The 22264-nt window shown below is 45.2% G+C and overlaps 1 protein-coding gene across 3 annotated transcripts in view; it reads left to right on the plus strand.

Moving 5' to 3' along the window:
- The window catches only part of Ano4 (anoctamin 4), a 320118-nt gene that overhangs the window by 14693 nt on the left and 283161 nt on the right, over positions 1-22264 (plus strand). For all 3 annotated transcript variants that reach the window (XM_050145810.1, XM_050145811.1, XM_050145812.1), the window contains exon 3: positions 7777-8028. In XM_050145810.1, coding sequence (XP_050001767.1) covers positions 7777-8028 — 252 coding nt within the window. The remainder of the gene's footprint in view (positions 1-7776; positions 8029-22264) is intronic.

Raw genomic sequence — 22264 nt, forward strand, 5'->3', positions numbered from 1 at the left:
CCGCGAGGATTATATAACACGGGTAACCTGGGTGGTTTAGGAAGAAAATGTTCTTGCCTGAGATTGCTGGCGGGCTCGCTTCCTGGCGCGCCCTCTTGTGGATGCTTGCTGCCATTGAAAGGAGTTGGAAAACTGGTCTGTGGTCTTTTCCTGCTTTAATAAGTTTCGAACGTTTATTTGATTTACCCCGGCGGTGGTGGTGCACGCCTTTAATCCCAGAACTAAGGAGGCAGAGACAGGTGGATCTCTATGAGTTAGAGACCAGCCTGGTCTACACAGAGAGAGTTCCAGGACAGGCTTCAAAGTCACAGAGAAACCCTGTCTCGAAACCAAAACGAGACATTTGCTTTAGCACTTTGGTTGGTGTGTCCCCTGAACTGTTACACACTTCATACCACAACTAAGGTCCGTTCCAATACCTTTGGAGTATTAATAAATATTCTTTTAGAAAGAAACCTTCTGTAACTGCAAAAAGGAAACTAACATCATGAAACACTACCTGGATTTTTTTTCCCCACCGATTCTTGGAATAAAGGTGTGTCCTTTCTGGTCTGACGATCATGGGAAGCAGGTATCAGTGCCTTTTAAAAACCCAAAGCTAGACTCTCTGTTAGGTTCTGGGTGAAAGATACCCAGACGGACATAATGTTCTCCACCTCCTCAGATGGCCTTAGGCACCGATTCAGATTTCTACTTTCAGCCAGCCGTAAGGTGTTCTGTGGTCTGAGGAATTCTGTGTGTATTAGCCACCCTGTCCCTTCCTTCTAAGAAATGCCATCTCCACCCCCTGCAGCATGTGACAATGGGAATTTGATGTCCGCAGACTGGGGCATGCCGCTTTCTTCCTTGCCCGCCTCAAAGCCCACAGAACCCACAGTCTGTGGGCAGAGCTCAGTGTGTGCCCCGAACTCTCGCCTACTTTCTTTCCTTCTCGAGCTTCAGTGCACTTATTGTGCCCTAAAGGGGAAGACTAACCTCCTTTATTTTTCTGTTTGCTGAGGCTGCCCTCTCCACTTCTTTCAAAATGTTCTTGAGTCCAGAATTTCAGGCAGAGACTTAAAAAAAAAATAGTCATAATCGTGACTTGTGTTTGTTTGTATCTGTCAGCCACTGCTGGCTTCCCATTCTCACCATTTTACCTGGCAGGAACTCTGTGAGAAGGTACCACCATTCCTCCACCATACAGATTAGGAGACTTGATTTCTTTTGATCCTTTATCCAGTTATTAATATACCCAGGGTTTCCGCACAAGTCTATTAGACTTGAGAGCCTGTGCCCTGAGACGCAAGGCTGTGGCTTTCTAACTGCCCCGCTGGGGAGCTGTATAAGATAACAACGAGCCCATAAAATGGATTTCAGTTCTTTGGATTATGAAGTTGCACGAGTGTATTTGGACATAAAACCAAACGTAGGCGCCTTCTGCTATAAACAGGCACACAAATCACGTTGCATTTAAAGACGCTATAAAAGCCCCCGCCCCCCCTGGTGAGTTGAGTAAGGTGTGGCCTGTGACTTTGCTGGGCTGCAATCGTTGCTTGCCAGTAGTTGCATGCCAACATGCTGGTAGTCACACTGCGAAGACCTTTGACCCCCGCGCCGCACTCCTGTGTGTTTTATAAAGGGCTTGCCCTCGTGTCACCTGTCTAATCTACTTGAGAATCTGTGACTGCTCACTGGCAAGAGGTCCCTGGGTCTTTATTTGCCCCTCGCCTCTCATGAAGTCTGTGGACCGGCATCACTTCGTTCAGACGCCAAAGCAGAGACAAACACTAAAATGAAAAGGATGAACTTGGTGCAGAATACGGATTTTTTTTTTAACCGATTTCCTTTAAAATGAAGGATAACGACAAAAGAAATATCTTTTGGAGCTCACCCTTCAGAGCTAGTTTGAAGCTATGAGATACTTAGAATGTTTCAGAAATATTTGCCAACCAGCAGGAGGCCACAGAGGGAGGCCTGCAGTCACAGAGCTAGAGGCTGAATGACTCGCACGGACGAGAGAGGATTCTGATAGAGTGAGCTTGCTGTGTTTCCCGTGGGAGAATCTCGTGTCCTGGGCCAGTTACTGGCTGTGACTAGTCTTGACATGAGACAGTAGTCAGCCAAGGGCGTAGGGTCAAGAGGCACATCCGGAGAGAGAGGGATTGGATGGTGTGAGAGGGTGGCCCCTGACTGAGTCTGAGGGTGGGCAAGTGCGCTCTGGGGTGCTCAGTCAGGGTGACAGTGAATCTAGCTATTGGGGGGGGGGTAGAAAAAGGATACAGCAGATACAGTTTAGATGCACTGGGTGCAGCCATTGGAGTTTGCATGTGAGGTGTACATGCAACCCCTTAGAACCCCTTGTAGGGAATTGGAATTGTAGGCAGAGTGGCCAGAGGCTGAATCTCCAGGCACTGTCTTCAGAGAGAGAGAGACTGGCTGAGTCTTTGGGGTTGTCTGCAATCATGAGAGCACATGAACCTACTGGAGCAGAAGTGTCAGAAAGAATCCAAGCCCAGGAAAACCACTCTTGGAAAACCCTTAAATATGCCTTGACTCGTGGCCAACTCCATATTTTTTATTAATTAATTAATTAATTAATTAATATTTAGTATGTGTACAATGTTCTGTCTGCATGTCTGCCTTCAGGCCAGAAGAGGGCGCCAGATCTCATTGTAGATGGTTGTGAGCCACCATGTGGTTGCTGGCAATTGAACTCTGGACCTCTGGAGGAGCAGTCAGTGCTCTTAACCTCTGAGCCGTCTCTCCAGCCCCATATTTTTATGGTAGTTCTCATCCACGTATTAAACGTGTATGAACCCCCGAGGAGATGAACGCCAGCGTGCTCCCCAAGAACTGTAGACAGCCCTGGGTGTGCTTTCTGTGCTTTTTCTTCACAGCTTTGACCCTGGCAAGGGACGATGTTGATGCTGAACTTTTGTTTTGTTTTCTTTATCCTTATTTTTGCACGTTGGACGTAAAGAGAACCGAGAGCCGCCTGCTGCCACCTTTCCCTCGGCAGCACTGATGCGGCAGGAGGAAGCATGGCCGGCCCCTGGTGGGGCCTTCCTGCTGCTTGCCTCCTGACGAATAGAATACTTGCTGTTCTTTTGGTTGGCTCCCTCCCCGCAAAATACTTTGACCTCATTGCTGCGTCTGAGTTTAGAGTGTCCCATTTACATTTGATCATAATTACGTGACTCTTGTTATAGCTCATTTGTATCAGTGAAACGGATTAAAATATTTGCTAGTGGACTTCATTTCTGGAGCAAACGTTAGAAAAACCCTCAGTCATGTAGAACAGTTTTTTTTCAACATTAGAAATTGCTAAATATTCGCGATGATTTCGTATAGGAACTGGTAAAACCTGAAATTTTAGGGTTCGAAATTTGTTTTTGAAGGAAGAAAATGTACATAGAGTTATGTTGAATACATAGTTAAAGTTATGGTAAATTTGACAGTATGTGTTTTAGGTAGATATTTATTGTATACAATGTAATATTTGATATGTATAAGATATACAATATGATAATATACATATAATCAGATGATAATTAAGAAAGTTAGCATAGCTATTGGCTCCCAGTTTCCCTTAATTCTGTGTATGGTGTGTGAGGCTAATAGCTCCTCTTCTAGCAAATTTGCAGTGTATAATACAATGTCATTAGCTCTAGACCCTCTGTAGTGGGCTTATCTTTAATAACTAAAACGTGGTGGTCTTTGATCTGCATCTCCCCATTCCTTCCTCCTGTTTCCCTGAACTACATCTTACTCCCTGTTTCTGAGTAGCTGGCATTGTTTGACTTTTCTTCCTTAGAAAGTGGCAGCGTCTCTTTGTTAAAAGGTTCAACAGTGGCCTCTTGTTTATATTTACAAATCTTCCCATTCTTAAATTAAGGGACCCTTCTAGAGCCCTAAACACATTTTTACGGTGTGCTCTGTTCTTGGTAAAGAAGGACTTGAGAAGGTGGCAGGGAAAGAGAGGGACTCGTATGCATGTTTTCAGGGCTGACCATTTGGTACTGAATCGCGGATTGGTGTGTGCTTCCCTGGGGAAGGCTGTTTCTCCTTCGGCGTTCCTTTGTGGTTCTTTGTCTAGGGTTGAGGTCTTGTGAGCCGTTTTTCAAGTTTCCCGCCAGATGTGTTTACACGACTCTTTCCACTAAAGCTCAAGAGTCTGATGTCTCAAGACACACCTGGTTTTCCTCGAGCCTGGCAAAGCCCCGACCCTCTGACCATTGCCATTGGGCTGAAGAGATTCCCAGTCTCTCTGTCGTAGTCCTTCGCCGACATCTTGTCAGTGAGAGACAGTGTATTAGTTACTGTTCTGTTGCTGTGATAAAAAGCATCATGACGAAGGCAACATAGAGAAGGAAGTGTTTAATTGGTCTCATGGTTCAAGAGCAGTGGTTCTCAGCCTTCCTAACGCTGTGACCCCTTAATACAGCTCCTCATGCTGCAGTGACCCCCAACCTTAAAATTAGGTTGTTGTGATTTCCTGACTGTAACTTTGCTATTGTTATGAATCATAATGTAAATATTTGATGTGCAGGTTAACTGATATGCGACCCCTAAAGGGGTTGAGAACTCCTTTTCTAGAGGGCTAAGGCTCCATCACAGCAGAGAGGCATGGTGGCGGGAGTGGGCCACCAAGAGCTCACACCCTCAACCTCAGGCGCCCAGCAGAAAACATGAGCTGGAGGTGAGGAAAGACTATAGACCCTCAAGGTACGCTCCTGGAGTGTACTTCCTCCAGCGAGGCTCCACCTCCCAAAAGTTCCACAGCTCCCCAATCAGAGTCACTAACTGGGGAACAAATATCCAAATATCTGAGCCTGGCGGGGAGAGGGGACAACGACACCTTTATGCAGACCACCACAGAGTTATTGGGTAGCTGCAGGTTCCTTTTCCTCGTGTCCTTGTGGCCGTGTCTCTGAACTTCTTTTCCTCGTGTCTCTGTGGCTGTGTCTCTGTGGCCGTGTCTCTGTGGCCGTGTCTCTGCGCTCCTTTTCCTCGTGTCTCTGTGGCCATGTCTCTTTGGCTGTGTCTCTGTGGCTGTGTCTCTGTGGCCGTGTCTCTGTGGCCGTGTCTCTCTGCTCCTTTTCCTCGTGTCTCCGTGGCCATGTCTCTTTGGCCGTGTCTCTGTGGCCGTGTCTCTGTGGCCGTGTCTCTTTGGCCGTGTCTCTGTGGCCGTGTCTCTGCGCTCCTTTTCCTCGTGTCTCCGTGGCCGTGTCTCTGTACTTCTTTTCCTCGTGTCTGTTCGGTCGAGTCTCTGTGCTTCTTTTTCTTTACTGACGCTAGTGCTTGGATCCTTTAATGACCTTCACATGGCCTTTGTTCCGCGTCCTTCTCCCTGCTGCCCTGTGATGGGGCAGTTGACAGAATAGACAGTGTCAGCCCTGAACCAAGTGGCTAGGAACTTAGGAACTTGTCGGAGGGAAGCGAGAACAAAAGCCCAGTGGAGAAAGAGTAGAAAGGCATTTTGAAGTCAGCTGACGCAGCCTCCGTTTCAAGGGAGCCTCCGCTCACAGTGAGGAATAGGGCTCGGCTGTAAAGTGTGGATAGGGACAGGGTGGTGGGAGTCTATGTCTGAGTGGTGTCTAGCATAGTATCAAATGGAGCAAACAGACAGTCAGTCTGTGCAGCTTCCCTTCCAGCCCCTTTTGTCTTGCTGGGACTCTTGATCTGTCCTTCCCACACCATGGCTTTCTTCCCTCACACTTCCGGTCCCTGTACACTAGCACCTTTCACTAGGTATCACCTCACCGTGCTAATACAGTCCGGGGAAACCAGTGATCAAGAGGAAGTGATGGTTCTGACGTCTTCACTAACATTAACGCAATCACTACAATTCCCGCTTTATGGACCTTTAATTACCTTGTTTTGCGTTGCCTTCCAGATAAAATGTAGCTCCTGTATCTTGGCATGTCTTATATTAACCCGTCCTTTTCATTGTGTGTTTCCTTCAGATGGCATACACATTACCTTCCCGTGGTCTGTACCTAAGTTTCCGGTGCAAAAGCCTGCGGAGGCCAGGCCGGCACAGTGGATGGGTGACGGAAGCTGGGGTGAGGTGTTAGGGCATGTGGGGACCGTGGCAGATTGAGCTCAGTCTCCACGTACAGGAGGTGGAACTCGCGCTGCTCTTCCTGACAACTCCCATGTGGTGAGATGGTGCAGCCTTGTTTAATATTCATGAGAAGAGCAAGGTTTTTTTTTTTTAATGAGAAGCAGAAAGTGGCTCTTTTTAGTGAGAATCTTTAGATTTAGATTTTAGTCACTTCGAATTTTACCAACTTGACACAAGCTAGAGTCATCAGAGGAAGGAGCCTCAGTGAGGAAACGCCTCCTCGAGATCCAGCTGTAAGGCACTTTCTCAATTGGTGATTGTGGGAGAGGGTGCAGCCCATGGTGGGTGGTCCTGGGTTCTATAATAAAAAAAGTGGGCTGAGCAAGCCATGGGAACAAGCCAGTAAGCAGCTCCCCTCCATGGCCTCTGCATCAGCCCCTGCCTCCAGGATCCTGCCCTGTGTGAGTTCCTGTACTGACTTTCTTCAGTGATGAACAGCATTGCTGAAGTGTGACCCTTTCCTCCCCAACTTGCCTTTTGGTCATTTTGTTTTGTCCCAGCAGTAGAAACCCTAAGACAGGTAGAATAAACAAAATATTTTCACATAACATAATTCTCCCACTGGTTTCTAGATGCCAACTCTGTCTATAAAGGCTGTGTTAAATGTCACCTTCTTCTTCTTCTTCTTCTTCTTCTTCTTCTTCTTCTTCTTCTTCTTCTTCTTCTTCTTCTTCTTCTTCCTCCTCCTCCTCCTCCTCCTCTTCCTCCTCCTCTTCCTCCTCCTCTTCCTCCTCCTCCTCCTCTTCTTCTTCCTCCTCCTTCTTGTCTGTCTCCTCCTCCTCCTTTTTCCCCGAGACAGGGTTTCTCTGTAGGTTTAGAGCCTGTCCTGGAACTAGCTCTTGTAGACCAGGCTGGCTTCAAACTCACAGAGATCCTCCTGTCTCTGCCTCCTGAGTGCTGGGATTAAAGGCGTGCACCTCATCTTTCTTTATGGCCTCACTTCCCCTGAATGAATGCCTCTCTCCCCTGAACTCCCAAGGGGAAGTTTCTGTTCTACCGTTGATGTTTATTTCATCTGTTTGTGTTGTGCTTAGTTATTGTTTTGGATTCAGACACCCCTGGACTTTCGTTCTGCCTTTGGTGCTTGTGGGCTGCTTAATCTAGGGAAAACTGCTTGCTATTCTCAGTATCCACAAAGCTGAAATAGTTCTAGTGCCCTTTATGCTTGCTGTATGGGTTAGAGACTGGCTATGTAAAGTGTCTAGCACATAGATGACCTTCAGCAGGGGCTGGAGGGATGACTCAGCAGTTAAGAGTGTTTGCGGCTCTTCCTGAGGATGCAAGTTGATTCCCAGCACCCATGTTTGGTGGCTCATAATCGCCCGTAACTCCAACTGCTTGGAATTGGACATGATTGTTGGGCCTCTGTGGACAACTGGGGCACACACACAGAGTCACCAAAAACCCTTCATGATCACAAATTTTATCTGCTTTGTTACGGTATGTAGAAGGCAATGACTGAGCACTGAATACACGGTATGTGTTTAATGTGATAAGATGCACACAGTTCATCAAGTGTGACAACAGCTGTCTGTTTATCGTGAGCACGCATCATTTCAAATGGCGGTTGAGTTGACTCGCAACTTAAGACCTTTGAGAAATGCTAAAAGCAACAGTGTATAAGGGTTTCGACTGTGGTTACTGACCTGATCTGTTTTTCTCAACAGGCTATGACGTGGCTGGACCTGTTGCAATTGGACTCACCCACTGGAAAAACCCCTATGTGCAAGGCAGACCCACCCTCCCGTCAGATCTGCCCCTCTTCCTCTCCAAAGATGCGGGCATCCCTGTGTATCACCAGTCCTTCTCTCGCAAAGCTGACCTGGCCACACCCCTGTCTTGTCCAGCCTCGCTGTCCATCACCCCAGTGCCTTCCTACAGCAGCAGCAGCCAGGAAACCCTGAGCCAGGACACCACAGGTAGGAGTGATGGCCTCTTTGGAGGGCTTGGCATATCGATGTCTCTGGGATGCATTTCTCTGCTGAGCACACCGCTCCTATGCCTGTGCGTGTGTGATGCTCTGGACCATGTTTAGCTGGACCGGAAGGGAGGTTGTGCTTGGAGATGAGGGACTGAAGTGTTATTCCATTTGGTAACACCTTTTCTAGGAATCGGCTTCGAGTCGGGGTTCTAAGAACAGCGTGTGGCTTTTTGCTGTTTAATTTCTTTTCGAATAACTTAGAGTCAGTCACTTTACCCCACCAAGACCCCTGTGTCTGGGCTCTTGAAAACCTTTGTGCATGGGTGAAATCTGGTCAGCCAGCTTCCTGCTTTCGAATGGCCAAAGAATTATGACTCATGAAAATGATATAAAGTTTGACTTTTAGTTTCTTCCATCAGGTGTTGTTGGATACAGGCAAACTTTTATTTTTGCACACTCTATGGTAATTTTTACAAAATGATGCAGAATCAAGAATCTGTAACAAATTTTATAGCCCAGAATACCTATTATATTTACTCTCTGGCCCCTTTTCAGAAACGTTTTGCTGACCAATGATCTATGTGATCTTGGGAAGCCATAGCATAAACAGCCAAGGCAAAAAAAAATTTATGACCTGCCTCATTTGAAGTCAGCTGCAGAAAGTTCCGCTTATACAAAGATGGTCCACTTGCTGTCCTTACTTCTGAAGTCTGAGGTGGAGATTTAATTGATGTAAAAATCTATGGTGCTGTAATTTCTTCTATAGCCACAGCCCTTAGAGATAAGGTCCCCAAGTCCAATATTTAAGCCCTGTTCAGGAAATAAATCTTTGCGCAATAGGGGTCCTTGAGCAACAGCTCACAGATGCTGCCACCTAGAGACAAGGTGCTGACATTGCAAAAGTTCCAGGTGGTCAAATGCCACTTGATAAACCTGGGGACCCCTTGGCCCTACCTCAAGGCCTGCATACACAGCTCAGGGTGATCCTCAGTGACCTGCGTGCTACAGACTGCGCCTCCTGGGGTTTTGCTTGCTCGCCTTCCTCACATACCTTGAGACCATTCCCCCAAAGTCTTTGATGAAATTGCTCAGTTGAAATCTATAGAGTGTTAAGGACCACTTGTGTGGACGTAGCCTTCTTTCTGATCATCCTCACTGAATGTCACTTTTGTAGAGAAATCTGTGTCTAAAGCTAAAAAAATTCTGGGAGTTTGGTTTTTAAATTAATTAATTAACTAATTTGTGTGTGTGTACCTGAGTGTGTGCATATGCACTGTGTGCTAGCAGGTGCCTGCGGAGGCCAAGGATGTAAGATCCCCCAGGAATAGTTAGAAGACAGTTGTTGGCGACAGTATGGATGCTAAGAATTGAATGTCGGTCCTCTCCAAGGGCAGTCAGTGCTCTTAACTGCTGAGCCATTCCTCCCGCCTCAGGGGCTTGAGTTTATTGTGAAGAAAAATGACCGTGCTTGCTCTAGTTCAATAGCAGTTGAAGGAATCGCATGCCTTTTGTGGCCACAGTAAGGGAGGCTGTGGCATTTTTTCTGCACAGAGGAGAAGGAAACAGAAGCCGCCAGGCGAACATTTTACATCCCCCATCAGCTGGCCCTTTGTCCTTCCCAGAGAGCGGTGTGTGCAGAAGCAATCTGATTTGGGGAAGGAGGATGCTATTTTTAACGAACAGGTTTTCAAAAAAAGCAAAACAAATGCCTATGATTCTCTTCATTTCAGGGCTTCCCTTCAACATAGTATTATTGAATTTCTCCATGAAACCATTTGCTACTATTTCCCTATTGTTATTACCATTTGTGTCTTCACAAAGGACACCTGGACATTAACGACACACTGTATGAGTGTGGGCAGGAAACTAGACGCTGGAGTAGCTTCTGTAAATTTCAAGATTATGCTTATATTGTAGGCCTATTATTTTTTCTTACAGAAATTTATCCATTTCTGTATGTGAAATATTTATGTGAAAGTTTTGCTTCCTATTTATTTCTTTTAAAATACACTTAATTTATTTGTAGCTTTTATTCTTTTTCCCTTTGTTTCTGAATAGAAGAAAATTCTGGGCTTTGCAGCTTGACACAAGCTCACTGGACTTTATCCACTCCCTTCCTTTACGCTCAGTTCCGGAGCATGCTGATGGCCCAAACCTAGCAATCCCATGCCCGATTTATCTGACAAAGCAGGATGTTTAGTTGTAGCTGCCTACTGGTCTTTTCAGTTTGTTCTTAGATATTTTAAAGTTATATGCCCTGGATGGAACTTCTTTCTGGTAGCCCTTAAAGTTGAATTTCTCATTCCATTTAATGGTGGCGTACATTGTGTGTTTTAGTCTGGACTGTGATAGCAGTCATACCATAGATTGAGTGGCTTAAGTCACAAACAATTAGGTATCATCTTTAAAAATGTAGGCAGGGAAGTTCAAGATAGGGCCCTGGAGGAGTCAGTCTCTATGGGGACACCCTTTCTGGTATTCACATGATCAATTCATGGTTGGTGCTCTGACTTTAAATACTGTATGTATGTATGTACGTATGTATTTATTCACTTATTATTCAGTGTGTATGAATGTTTGCCTGCGAGTGTATCTGTGCGTCACTTGTGTGCCAGGTGCCTGCTGGGGCCAGAAGAGGGTGTCACAACTCCCGGAACTGGGCCCCTTCCTTCCTTTGAAGCATATGTAGGACTCGTCTCTCTCTAGGGCTGCCCCTGCCCATTTTCCCCATCATCTTTCAGTGTGTTCTTTATACCACCCTGAACCACACCTCAGGCTGCACGTGGGCCTCTTCTTCTTCACTTCTACCGGCTTTGGTACCCTGGGTATTTTGATGTGAGCAATGACTAGCTTTTGGGATCGCAGTATCAGCTGTGGGATAATGGATGTGTCTCTGTCTTGTTCCCAATCTGTGTCGGTTGTAACAAGTAAAACTCTCTCTTGGCATCGCCACATGTCCCCTCAGAGAGTAAAGTCATCTCAGTTGAGATCGACTAACTTACACTAAGTGGCCTTGCTCTCTGAATCGCTACCTGATAAAAGGATTCTGGTAACTAACTCACTGGCAGTGGGTTCGTGAGCTTTCACCAGTTGGTTCCCCATTACAATGGGTGTCTTTTGCAGACTGTGCCTTACAGTCTGGAGAATTTTCCCACCCCAAAGATAGAGCTACTTTTCTCCTAAGATGAAAGTCACATCCGTGACCCCTGTTCTTTCTTTACAGTCCCCAGTTTACACTCTGAAATCATGTTATTAATAAGATTTCTTCTGTTGCTGACTCTCAGCCTCTCTATGTATAAGAATATACGAGAACTTGTTCCTCCTGTCATGTACGGCCCTTCTCCAAGCTCCTGTGTCTTACCCCTTTCCCTTTACTGGTCTCCTACTAGGGTTAGGTTTCAGAAAGAGAACATTAGTGAGTTATGTGATTTTTATGGGGTTCCTGCGTATTCTCTTTGGTGGAAGGCCCTGAAGTGTGAGATGACTGCTCTTGGTCTCGTTTACCCTGTGCACTGTAAGTCTGGGCAGAGCTCTTATATCTTGGCACGAGATGGGAAATACTTTTTCTCCCTTGCTGGTTCCCTATTGGGGCTTTCTAATAGATATAGAAATGTGTATGAGCTCTGGATTCTCAAGTTGTGCCTTCGGGCGGTGATGTAATGAGTTTGTCTAGGGTATACAGAGTCTTAAAACAAGTGACCAGTTAATAGCATGAATCCAGTATCTTTCAGCATATCGTGACCCAGATACTTTCCAGATTGATGCCAAAGGAAACACGGAGAAGCTAAATTTTCAGAGGTTGGATGCCTTTAATCATGACCCTGCAACTCGAGCTACTGATGAGGTCTGGGATGCAGAGTAATCTGACCTTGTAGAGAGCTGTCTATGATACAGGTTGGGGTCTGCCTGTACTTTAGAAGTAGGAGAATGATTTCAAATATTCATTTGACGGAAGAGTTGGCCATGAGGAGCAAATCGCTGAGCTTTGTTCAGGTTTCCTGTTTCCCTAAATTAGACTCTTCTTTTCATAATTCAGAGCCGTGCCACTCAGTTTCCAAGTCTAGCGCGATTCTGTCAGTTCCTGCTCCTTCTATGGTAATTATTTTGTCTTAGAAAGCTAAAATCACCAGCGAATTCAGGAACAATGAATGGCACGTGGGGACAGAGTCAATTAAATGATATGGTTATGAAGTTCCTCGAGAATTATGATAAGAAACTGAAAAACTTGAGTTCAGACTGCCTTCGGATGACGTGTTTCAGAATTAAACTTTACGATGTTCCATGAGAGTTGGATTCCCTCTGTCGTCTGAACTCGCGCCACTCAGAGTGCGGTTTGTTGTTGGGAACAGGGTCTGGGTTACAGACCTTGGTGACACTTGGGGACAACGGTCTATGGCACACAAGTAAGTGGATGCCATGCATATTTTCCAATGCAGTAAAAACTGATGTAGGAGGAGGCTGCTTGTTCGTCCCAGCCACCCAGAACCAAAACAACCACATAGAAGCTATATTAAAACACTGCTTGGCCCATTAGCTGTGGCTGCTTATTGGCTAATCTCTTACATACCAATTTAACCCATTTCTATTAATCTGTGTATCACCACGTGGCAGTGACTTACCAACAAAGCTTCAGCATGTCTGACTCTGACGGCTCCATGGCTTCTCTCTGACTCCGCCCTTCTTCCTCCCAGCATTCAGCCTAGTTCTTGCTGTCTACCTAAGTTTTCCTTGCTATGGGTCCAAAGCAGTTTCTTTATTTATTGATGGTAATCACAGCACACAGAGGGGACTCCCACATCAAACTGAATCTCCTTCCTGCCGCAGTGAGCAATGCCACAACCAGAAACAGCTCACCCATCACACTCCCAACCAAGCAGTGCAGATGGCGCCTCAGATGCAGCATTGGAGACTCCCAGCATCAGCTTTTGACTTGTATAAATGTGTTTGGATATTGATTCATCATTAAGATGACTAGAGTCTTTAAAACGAAGATGGAAACTCTATGGTTTGAATGAGTAATTCTCACACATTGTCACAAACACAGTAAAACTGGAGATTTTGTTAAATTGCAGATCCTCCTTCAGCTGGCCTGGGGAGTTGGTACAGCCCGTGTTTTTAGCTTTTTCCTCAGTGACGTCTGTGCTTCTGGTCTCAGGATGTGGAACTAATACGAGACACAGCTTAAAAAAATGTCGTGCCAAAGTATGTACGATAACCACTCAGGCAAGTGTTATGAAAGATATGAATGATCTTAAAGAGCTCAGGCAACGTTATCTGTGTCAAAGCATGGCCTCTGAGTTTCTAAAATGGCCTTCCAGAAAGGACATTTGCTTCATCCAACAGCTGTAAGTGGACGGTCTGCTTATACCGTGTGACCAGGAGTTGCTGACTCATGAGTTACGTGTCCTGACTGTAACATTGTTTAGACAAGGAAACAAAATACCAACAACCATGGCAACTGACTCAAGAGCGATCTTAGCTGTCTGAGCCCCAGTCCACTGGAAACTGAGTCTGAGTTCTGGAGATACATGCATGAAGCTTACTGAAGTAGTCCTTGGGACTCGGACCATTTTGGGGTGTCCTATAATAAGGCCTTGGTGCCCTCCCCTCGTTGCCTGGATACAAGCAGCCACAAGAAAGCGGCATGGCCTTGAGACTTGCCCTTTGAGGGCAGTCCTTCAAGAGAGAGTTAGCTGGAACCAGTACGGGCAACATCCATAACAGCAGGTAGACCCCGAGATGGCTCCCATCAGGTGATTAACATGAAGCAGTTAAGAGGCTATATATGGTAACCCAAATGGAAGCGCACAGAAAGGTTCTTGGTGAGAAACTGCAGGCTTTTGTGAGGAGCAGGGTGTGTGATTATCACCATGTATGATGAAGTGCTGAGTTGAAGTAGGATGGGGCTTTGAAAGGTTTCTAAAATTATTTATTATTTATTTAGTTATATTTTTTTGGGTGCATGTGTGTGTATTGCCTTGTCACCTGGGTGGAGGTAAGAGGACAACTTGTAGAAGTCCTTTCTCTATCCCCATCGTGTGAGACCCAAGGATAGAACTCAGATCTTCAGGCTTGGCTGCAAAGCACCTTCACCTGCCGAGCCATCTTACCAGTTCCCTAGGCTAGGATGGTTGAGAATCGGTTTATCCGAATCCATTTAGTGAGATTGTGGACACCAGTTGGCAAGTGATTTCGCCTGTCCGCACCAATCACAGAGGCATCAGGAGCTCTGAGGTTTGTTGGGGAGAAAAGGCCCAGAATCTGGAGTAATTTCCTAATTCCCAGGAACTGATGAATGCCTGGATTTCCATTCAGTTTGAAGTTTTCTCATTTAAATGGTTGGGAGACACCCTCTGGCTTCTTTGACCCTAGCTCTGAGAGTGCATGGAAACTATAGTGTTTTTTAAATCTTTATCAGACAAGGAAAAATATAAGTTATTTAGGGTCATGATTGTATAATGGTACTGTTAGTTCAGTTCCTTATTCCAGGGTCTGCGACTCTTTAATTCATCGCTGTTTTTGGGTGCTGGGTGTCCTGGAATGACCCCAATGCATGACTTCTTTCTTTTTGTAGTATACAGGAACAAACCAGCAGAGGGGATAAGTATTAAATAGTTACACAAATATGAAGATCTATTTAGTTCAAAAGACAATGATCACTGGTCTTGATCATACAACAGAAATTAATTTAGTCTGGTGTGGTGGCTTGAAAGAAATGACCCCTGTAGGGAGTGGCACTATTAGGAGGTGTGACCTCATTGCAGGAAGGGTATCACTGTGGGGATGGGCTTCAAGGTCTCCTATACTCAAGCTGTGCCCAGTGAGACAGTTCACTTCCTGTTTCCTGTGGATCAAAATGTAGAACCCTAGGCTCCTTCTCCAGAGCCATGTCTCCCTGCAGGCCACCATGCTTCCCACCATGATGATAATGGAATAAACCTCTGAAACCATGAGCCAGCCTCAGTTAAATGTTTTCCTTTATAAAGTCGCCATAGTCACGGTGTCTCCTCACAGGCGTTGTCACGCTAACTAAGACACCTGAGGCTATGGAAGAGAGTGGGGAAGAGCAGTGGATTGGGAGAGAGGAACTTAGGGACACTTAGTGACAGTGTGGCATAGAAGACCGGAGAGCAAGCTGCTGCCCTCAAATCTGATGACCGTCATGTTACCTTTATTTAGAGGACTTGACTCCTCGTGCTTCAGTTTCTTCATCTGTGCAATGGAGTCATGAGGCCCAAAGAAGAGAAAATAGGCAGATGTGCTTTTAAAATCATAGGCTACAAGCAAAGGCTATTGTCCTAGTAGTGAGGCCAGCCTACTGATGCCATCCTCCCTTCTGAGTCTGTCTCCTGGGCTGAGCTCATGGGCTGACTCTAGTTAGTATCTGAATGCTGGGTAGTTACTTTCTCTTGCCTCTCTGGAATTATTTTTTTTGTCTAACAACTAGATTAAAAGATACTTTTATAATATGTTCCATTGCTCCTCCTCTTTCCATCTTCTCTCTCCTATTCACATACACTAGAAAAGACCTTTTAGGGAGCAATATTCCTGATTTGTCGGATGCGCCAAAAGTTTTTAATCTATTCCATTATGCTTTAAAAGTTGGGCTAGTTGGGGTGCAGTAATGTGATGTCACTGCCTACTGATGAGTTCCAGCTTGTAATGTAAACGTTGATCCAAGCAGGACAGGACCTATAACATAGCACCTCCTTCTGAAGATATGCAGGGACTCGACTATGTGGACATTCCACATATTGTAAGTGATTTATGTAGAAGTATAATTCCACACAAGAAGTGATTGGATTTCCAGCATATAAGAAGTTCTCTAATATGTGGAAGTTGCAGTGTAGAAGAGGTGATTGAATTTCCAGTGTATAAGAAGTGATCTACTTTCCAGTGTATAGGAAGTGATGTAATTTCCAGCTTATAAGAAGCGATTTCTTGTTGAAGATTGGTTATTAGCGTTACGTTAAAATCGTCTCTTAAGCCCATAGTGGTGAGGTGGTTTTCTCATATTGACAAAGCTCTGATCTTGCAAAGGGTTTGTGTTTCCTGACCTTTACATGGGTTGGGGTGAACGAAGAACCGTGGTGAAAGTTCCTGTCCAGGTAACTGATGCCACTATAAAACTGCCTACCAAGTATTATGGTTTGGACTTCAAATATCTCCCAAACTTCAAATGTTGAAAGCTTGGTTTTCAGTTGCAGGAGCAAGTTGTCATAAGTCTGTGTTGAATGGTGGATTGGCATCCCAGGTCCCTTCTTTCTTTTGCTTCCCAGCCACCATGATCTGTTTAGCATTTCTCCACCACACATTCCCACTTGGTGGTCAGTGTGATGAGGTCAGGTGACCATGAACTGAACCATCTAAACCCGTGGGCCGAAATGTAACTTTCCTCTTTGGACATTGTTGAACTCAGGAGTTTTGTTACGATGGCTGGAGACAGACTGACGTATCAGCCCCCAAATTTCAGTGGTATATAACACAAAACATCTGCTTAATTATCTAGCCTCCGATGAGGAAGGGTTAACTAGGTAGCTCTGCTTTTAACGTGGCTGGTGCTGGCTGATTCAGACCAACTACGGCTAGAACAATGGGGATGATTCAGCCTTCTCTACCACCTCACCCTCTAGCAATGTGTTCTTGAATGTTCACGGCAGTGACAGAGGGGTAAGAGAAGAGGCCAGGCTACTCATGCAAACACCAAGCTTGTTCTGGTAACGGATATGCTAAGATTCTATCATCCGAAGCCACATTACAGGGACAAGCCCAGAGCTGACTAAAAAGGGACAGTCTTGTAGCTGACAGTGAAGCCACATGGCCACCAGACATGGAATTGGGCGTTGTGAATGATTAGGAATGATGATACAATCTGCTACGTCTGTTTTGTGTTCAAACTGCTGACCTCAAACATCAGATTCATCCTTTCATGGATCCACAGGCTGTCCTGTTTTAAGGGCAAGTAGAGATACATTTGCACAGCCTCCACATGTTATGACCGAGCACCAAGCCGTCAGGCACACACCAACATCCGGCATCAGATGCCTGCCCCATGCTCTTGAACTTCCTAGCCTCCAGAATCATGAGCCAAATAAAACTTCTTTATAAATGTAAAACAAAACAAAACAAAACAAAACAAAAAAACCAACCAACCAAACAAAAAAAAAAAACCCAGGTATTCAGGTCAGGTCAAGTCTCTAATCAGAGTTTTTGGGGGTGGTCCCGAGGACTCTGTTCCCCTCTCCATTCCTTACGTACAGTACCTTCCTCCTTCTTGTTCCTTCCCAGACCTCCTTATGAAAGCCTTTCCTCCTCACACAGGCGTCTTAGCAAAGCAGATGCCCGCAGATTGCCTTCCTGTTAGTACATGAGAGAGGAGCCAGGGCCTACCTGGAGCTTAGCCATGGGGATAATGTAAATGAAGTCACAACAGGCGCCAGATAGCTCACTCGCATGTTCTGCAGCTCGAAGAGATTTGTCGTCGCCTTGCAGCGTTTTTGAGTTGATTCGTGATGTGATACATTTAAACGAGACATTTTAACGAGTAAAGCAACCACTGGTATGTATAAAAAGATTGTCTTTTGAAGCAGCTTTTCTCCTAAGATACCGCTCTGGATCTCCAGCTCTCTCGTGCACCGCTTTGCTGTGTCGTCCCATAAAGACTCGTCTGCGTCTGTGCTCTCTGTTTCTACAGCAGCATCCCCGTCTCTCCTGTTCTGAACGGGGAGCAGACTGCTTTCACGGTCATTATCCGTCCCTTATGAATAATGGCCATTATCCAAGCAGACACTGAGATTGCTCTTTACCCATCTTCTGGGCAGGTTCTTTGCTGAGGGCTGGGGACTGCGGGAATGACTAAGCCATGACTCTCTCGGAAGCTCAGCATTTAGCTGAGCAGGTGACTTGTGACTACACAACTCAACGCAGTGGGGGCTATGCACAAAGTGTTCTCTTCTGCCCCTGAACACATCCAATTGCTCATCAGTTCTTGCTCATTCTGCCCCCGAGAGGCTCTTCAGATCCTACCCTTTCTTCTTTTCCCCTTACAATGGTTCAAGGCTTTATACTGTTTCCCCAGTGGGGCAGCAGCCTCCTGTCTGGTCTCTCTGCTTTCACTCATTTCTCCGTCTGTCCTCTCCCCTGGACCCAACGGTTTTCCACTTGCTATCGTAATCTACAACATTGATCTAAATCTCTTATTTCTTGGCTTAGAAATAATCATTGAGGGCAGAAAGTTTCTTAGTAAGTTATGAACACAATTATCAAATTCAGAAAAGATGCTCAAAAGCTTGCAAGAAATGGCTGTGGCATTATTATTCACATCGACTAAGGGTGGATCCAGCACACGACGCATCAACTGCTTACTAGTGTATAACAAGATACTATATGTCTGTACCGTGTAATATTAGTAAAAAAAAAAAAGGCAGTGTTGGGTGTGGTGGCACATGTCTGTAATCTCAGCACTTGAGAGGCCTAGGCAGGAGATTTCTGTGAGTTTAAGACCAGCCTGCGCTTTATAGTAAGCACTTGTCTGAAAAGACAAAAAGAATATAGGATGAATGCCACTATGTGCTGCAATAGAGGTGAGCCTCAAAAATGTTATTCTAAATGAAATAAGCTAGCCATGAAAGGCCAAAGAGTACGATTCCATTTACACAGTTTCCAGGGCTGGTGAAGCTACAGGGAAAGACAGCAAAGTCTTAGTTCCCAGGGTCCTGAGGAGGGGAGAATGGGAAGTGATTGGTCAGTGTGTTTTGAGATGATAAAAACATTCCAGGACTAGATGAACTAGATAGTGTTGATAATATCACAATTATATATATATATTATGGATAATATATAGCACATATATGACATATATATATATATATAATTGTGATATACACACACATACACACCACTGTATCTATCAGTGTTCTCTAGAGGAACAGAACTAATAGTTTATATCTGTGCTATAAGGAGATTTACTAGTATGAATTACAAACTGCCCGAGACTGTGTAGTCCAACAATGGCCATTTGTGTGCTGGAGAGGCTGAGAACCAGGTCAATGAAGCCGGTTCTCATCAGCCTCAGTTTAGAGCTGAAGGCACGGGAGATTCCTAGAGGCTCTGGCCTCTAGTCCACACTAGACCCTGAGGAGGCTGGGTTCTGACGTCAGTGAAGGATGGTAGCAACAGTAGGCAGCCGCAGCAGCACAGGGGCTACTCATCAGCAAGAAATGAAGGCCCATAGAGCAGGCAACATGGTTCTGCTTTGGTCCTCTTGCTACCCGGGTCTGGGTCACCACCAGAGGGTCCAACCCGATCTAGACCTTAATTTTTCCATGATGTTGATCCTTCCCGGAAATGCCTTCACAGACCTTCTCAGAGGCATGTCTTTTAGTTAACTCCAGATCCAATGATGTTGAGATTCAAAGATAGCCACTAATTCAAATCACGCTCACTAATGGTAAATTTCACATCAGTTAGCGCAATAAAATAAATGCAGTCCCTCTCCCTGAACATGCCGAGACCTCCATCAAGAGAGTCCCCAAGTCTGTGCTTCCTAAGCATGGACTTCCAGATCCTCCTAGTCTGTCCTTGCCTTCTGGTTAACCTTATGGTCCCTAAACATCCTGGCTTCCAGGTCTCTCCGTGGTACTAGGAATACCCTTTGCTTGTGCCAAACTTGCCCTGTAGTGTCGTTGTCTGCTTGAGGGAGCCACATCCGGTGCAGAAGCCAGTTCCTCTGTGAGGGCCTCCCTGTGCCACCTCACCCTTCTGTCCTGTGGTCACATAGCCCCTGATTTAGTTGTCACAGAGAATCCCAGCTGAGTGTCTCTCTCTACTGTGCAGGACGGTAAGTAATGTCAGATGAATAAGAATCCTTCCGGTCTTGTGCGTGATACACAATCGTTGGTTAATAATGACTGGATGTCCTGGCCAGGCGATTTCAGTCTTGGTTTAAATCTGCCTTTTAAACTAATGCTGTATCCCGATTCTGTAATTCACAAACTCTGTAACAACCACTACACTTCAATTATGACCTTTCTTGTTTATAGTTGTGGAACTAATTGATTACATCGGTTTAACTGACTTCTCTGCAGGTCATTAGCACCCGCTCACCTCAGATGTTTGTCATCTTGGCAGGTGGAGCTCTCCCCTTAATTTTCCCCACTCTCACGGTTACTGATATTACTACTGATACTTTCTACCTTCTCCCTTCTCTGTTCTTCTCACTGTCAGAGGACAGCTCAGATGGAGGGTACATTTACTATTTTCCTAGAGGACCATGGGTCTTTGAATGATAGTTGGCAAAGACGTTCTGAGTGGCCAAGCACTTGGTCTCCAGTTGGGGCCTCTCGTGTTAGCGTCATTATTACTATTATTGTTATTTTCTCAAGTGGTAAGATCTATTTTTCTTATTAAATGTGCATTCGTGGTGCTGGGGAAATGCCCAGTGGGTACAGTTCTTGTTTAAACATGAGGACCTTAATTTGTATCCTCAGCCTCCACGGAAAAAACTGTGCACGATGACTCCTGGCTGTAATCTTAGTGTTGGGAGCAGTGTGGGTAGGAGGGGGCCGCGTTGATCTCAGGGGCTTGCGCGCCAGCTTAGCCTAGCTGAGGTGTGAGTTCCAAGTTTAGCGAAGAGACCTTGTTTCAAAAAAATAGGAGGAAGATGATAAAGACCCCTGACAGCCACTTCTGGCTCTCCCACCACACACATACATAAAAAACATTTGTGGTGAGCACACCTGTGCATACACGTTCACACCACAGTGCAATCACAGAGTTTTAAAGGATATATCTAAGTGTTTCTTACACCACCCATACACACCGTCTTCACTGATGTTCAGTAGAGTTAAGACTGCTAAAGAAAATGTTTTTGATGCTGTTTCCCAACTAATTTTAGAAGGTTATGTACCCTGCAATATATTATAGTTTGGAGTCTTCGTAAACAGCAGATTAGCAAAGATTGGGGGTGAGACAGAAGTAACCGTTTAGATTTGTGGATGGATTTTTTTTTTTTTTTGCAGTGTTACTTGTGGTGGAACAAACATTGCCCAAGGAGTCACATAGGAAGACAGGAAACGAAGTGACAGATTTATTCCTACTACATCCAGTATCTGAGGGTTTTTAAAAAGTCATCTTTTAAAAGAACCACCATATCTTGAAAGGTTTGGTTGTTCCTCTTCCTGAGAAATAACCACCACCGCCCATCTCAGAAGAGTAGTGAACCAGAAAAAAAAATCCGAGTTATCTGTTTTGCTTTAGCACTCATTTTCTCAGCCTATCTAAGTAAATGCAGGGATGGTAATCATCCAAACATCATTATGTTTTTGCAAGAGCTCAAAGAACTACACAATGTAAAACTCCTGGAAGAGCGTTGGCACACACTCATTGCGATAATTTTATGACCATAAATTTTAATTAGTGCAATATTTATCGAACACCTCCTGTGTGCATGCCTTTGTGCTAAACGCTGTGGGTATTTGGAAAGATGAAAATGTAGGATTCCTGGTCCGTTTGGCACAGAGAGAAGAGAAGACAGTTACATAAATAGTTATGATTCAAGGCTTATGATTCACTGTGATTCGGGAGTGTGCCTGCATCCCGGCCACCACTCCCCCTCCTCCCTCCTCTGGTCCATGCTCACTCTTCACAGCCATGGCCCGTCTCTTTGATCTCTCCAGGGACTTCAGTTTTCTAAATTGTTCTCTCCCACTTTCCTTCCTTTAGCACCAACGCTCCTTCAAGTTCTACAGCTTATATACAGATAGAATAAGTGCCCAGTCTACAGCTACAACAAATGAACACTAAACCGGCAGGAAACACAGAGTTACCTCCAGATAGAGTCCTCTGCCCTTTCCTTTATATTCTGTTTCTGTCACAGAGCAATGGCCCTCTTCAGTTTTTCTGCCTCCCATCCATTCCCACCTCTGCATTTGGTACCTCCCTTATAGAGGATGCCGGCGTTTACATAGGACGTGAGCCCAGGAGGTCGTCGGTGACCTCTTGGCTGCCAATCCCAAAAGATAACTTTCCGTTCTTGCCTTCTTTCACGCTCTGATGGGTATTTCTTTTTAAGCAATTATTTTTATTTTTAAATTGTATGTATATGAGTAGATCTGCGCCTGGGTATGGGTGACTGGGTATAGCCCAGGGAAGCCAGGGACATTGGATTCTGTAGAGCAAAAACTACAGGTGGTTTTTAAGTAGTCCAGTATGAGTGCTGGGAATTGAACCTAGCT

The sequence above is a fragment of the Alexandromys fortis genome, unplaced genomic scaffold (assembly GCF_014885135.2).
Source record: "Alexandromys fortis isolate MF-2015 unplaced genomic scaffold, M_Fortis_MF-2015_v1.1 scaffold_50, whole genome shotgun sequence".
NCBI lineage: Eukaryota > Metazoa > Chordata > Mammalia > Rodentia > Cricetidae > Alexandromys > Alexandromys fortis.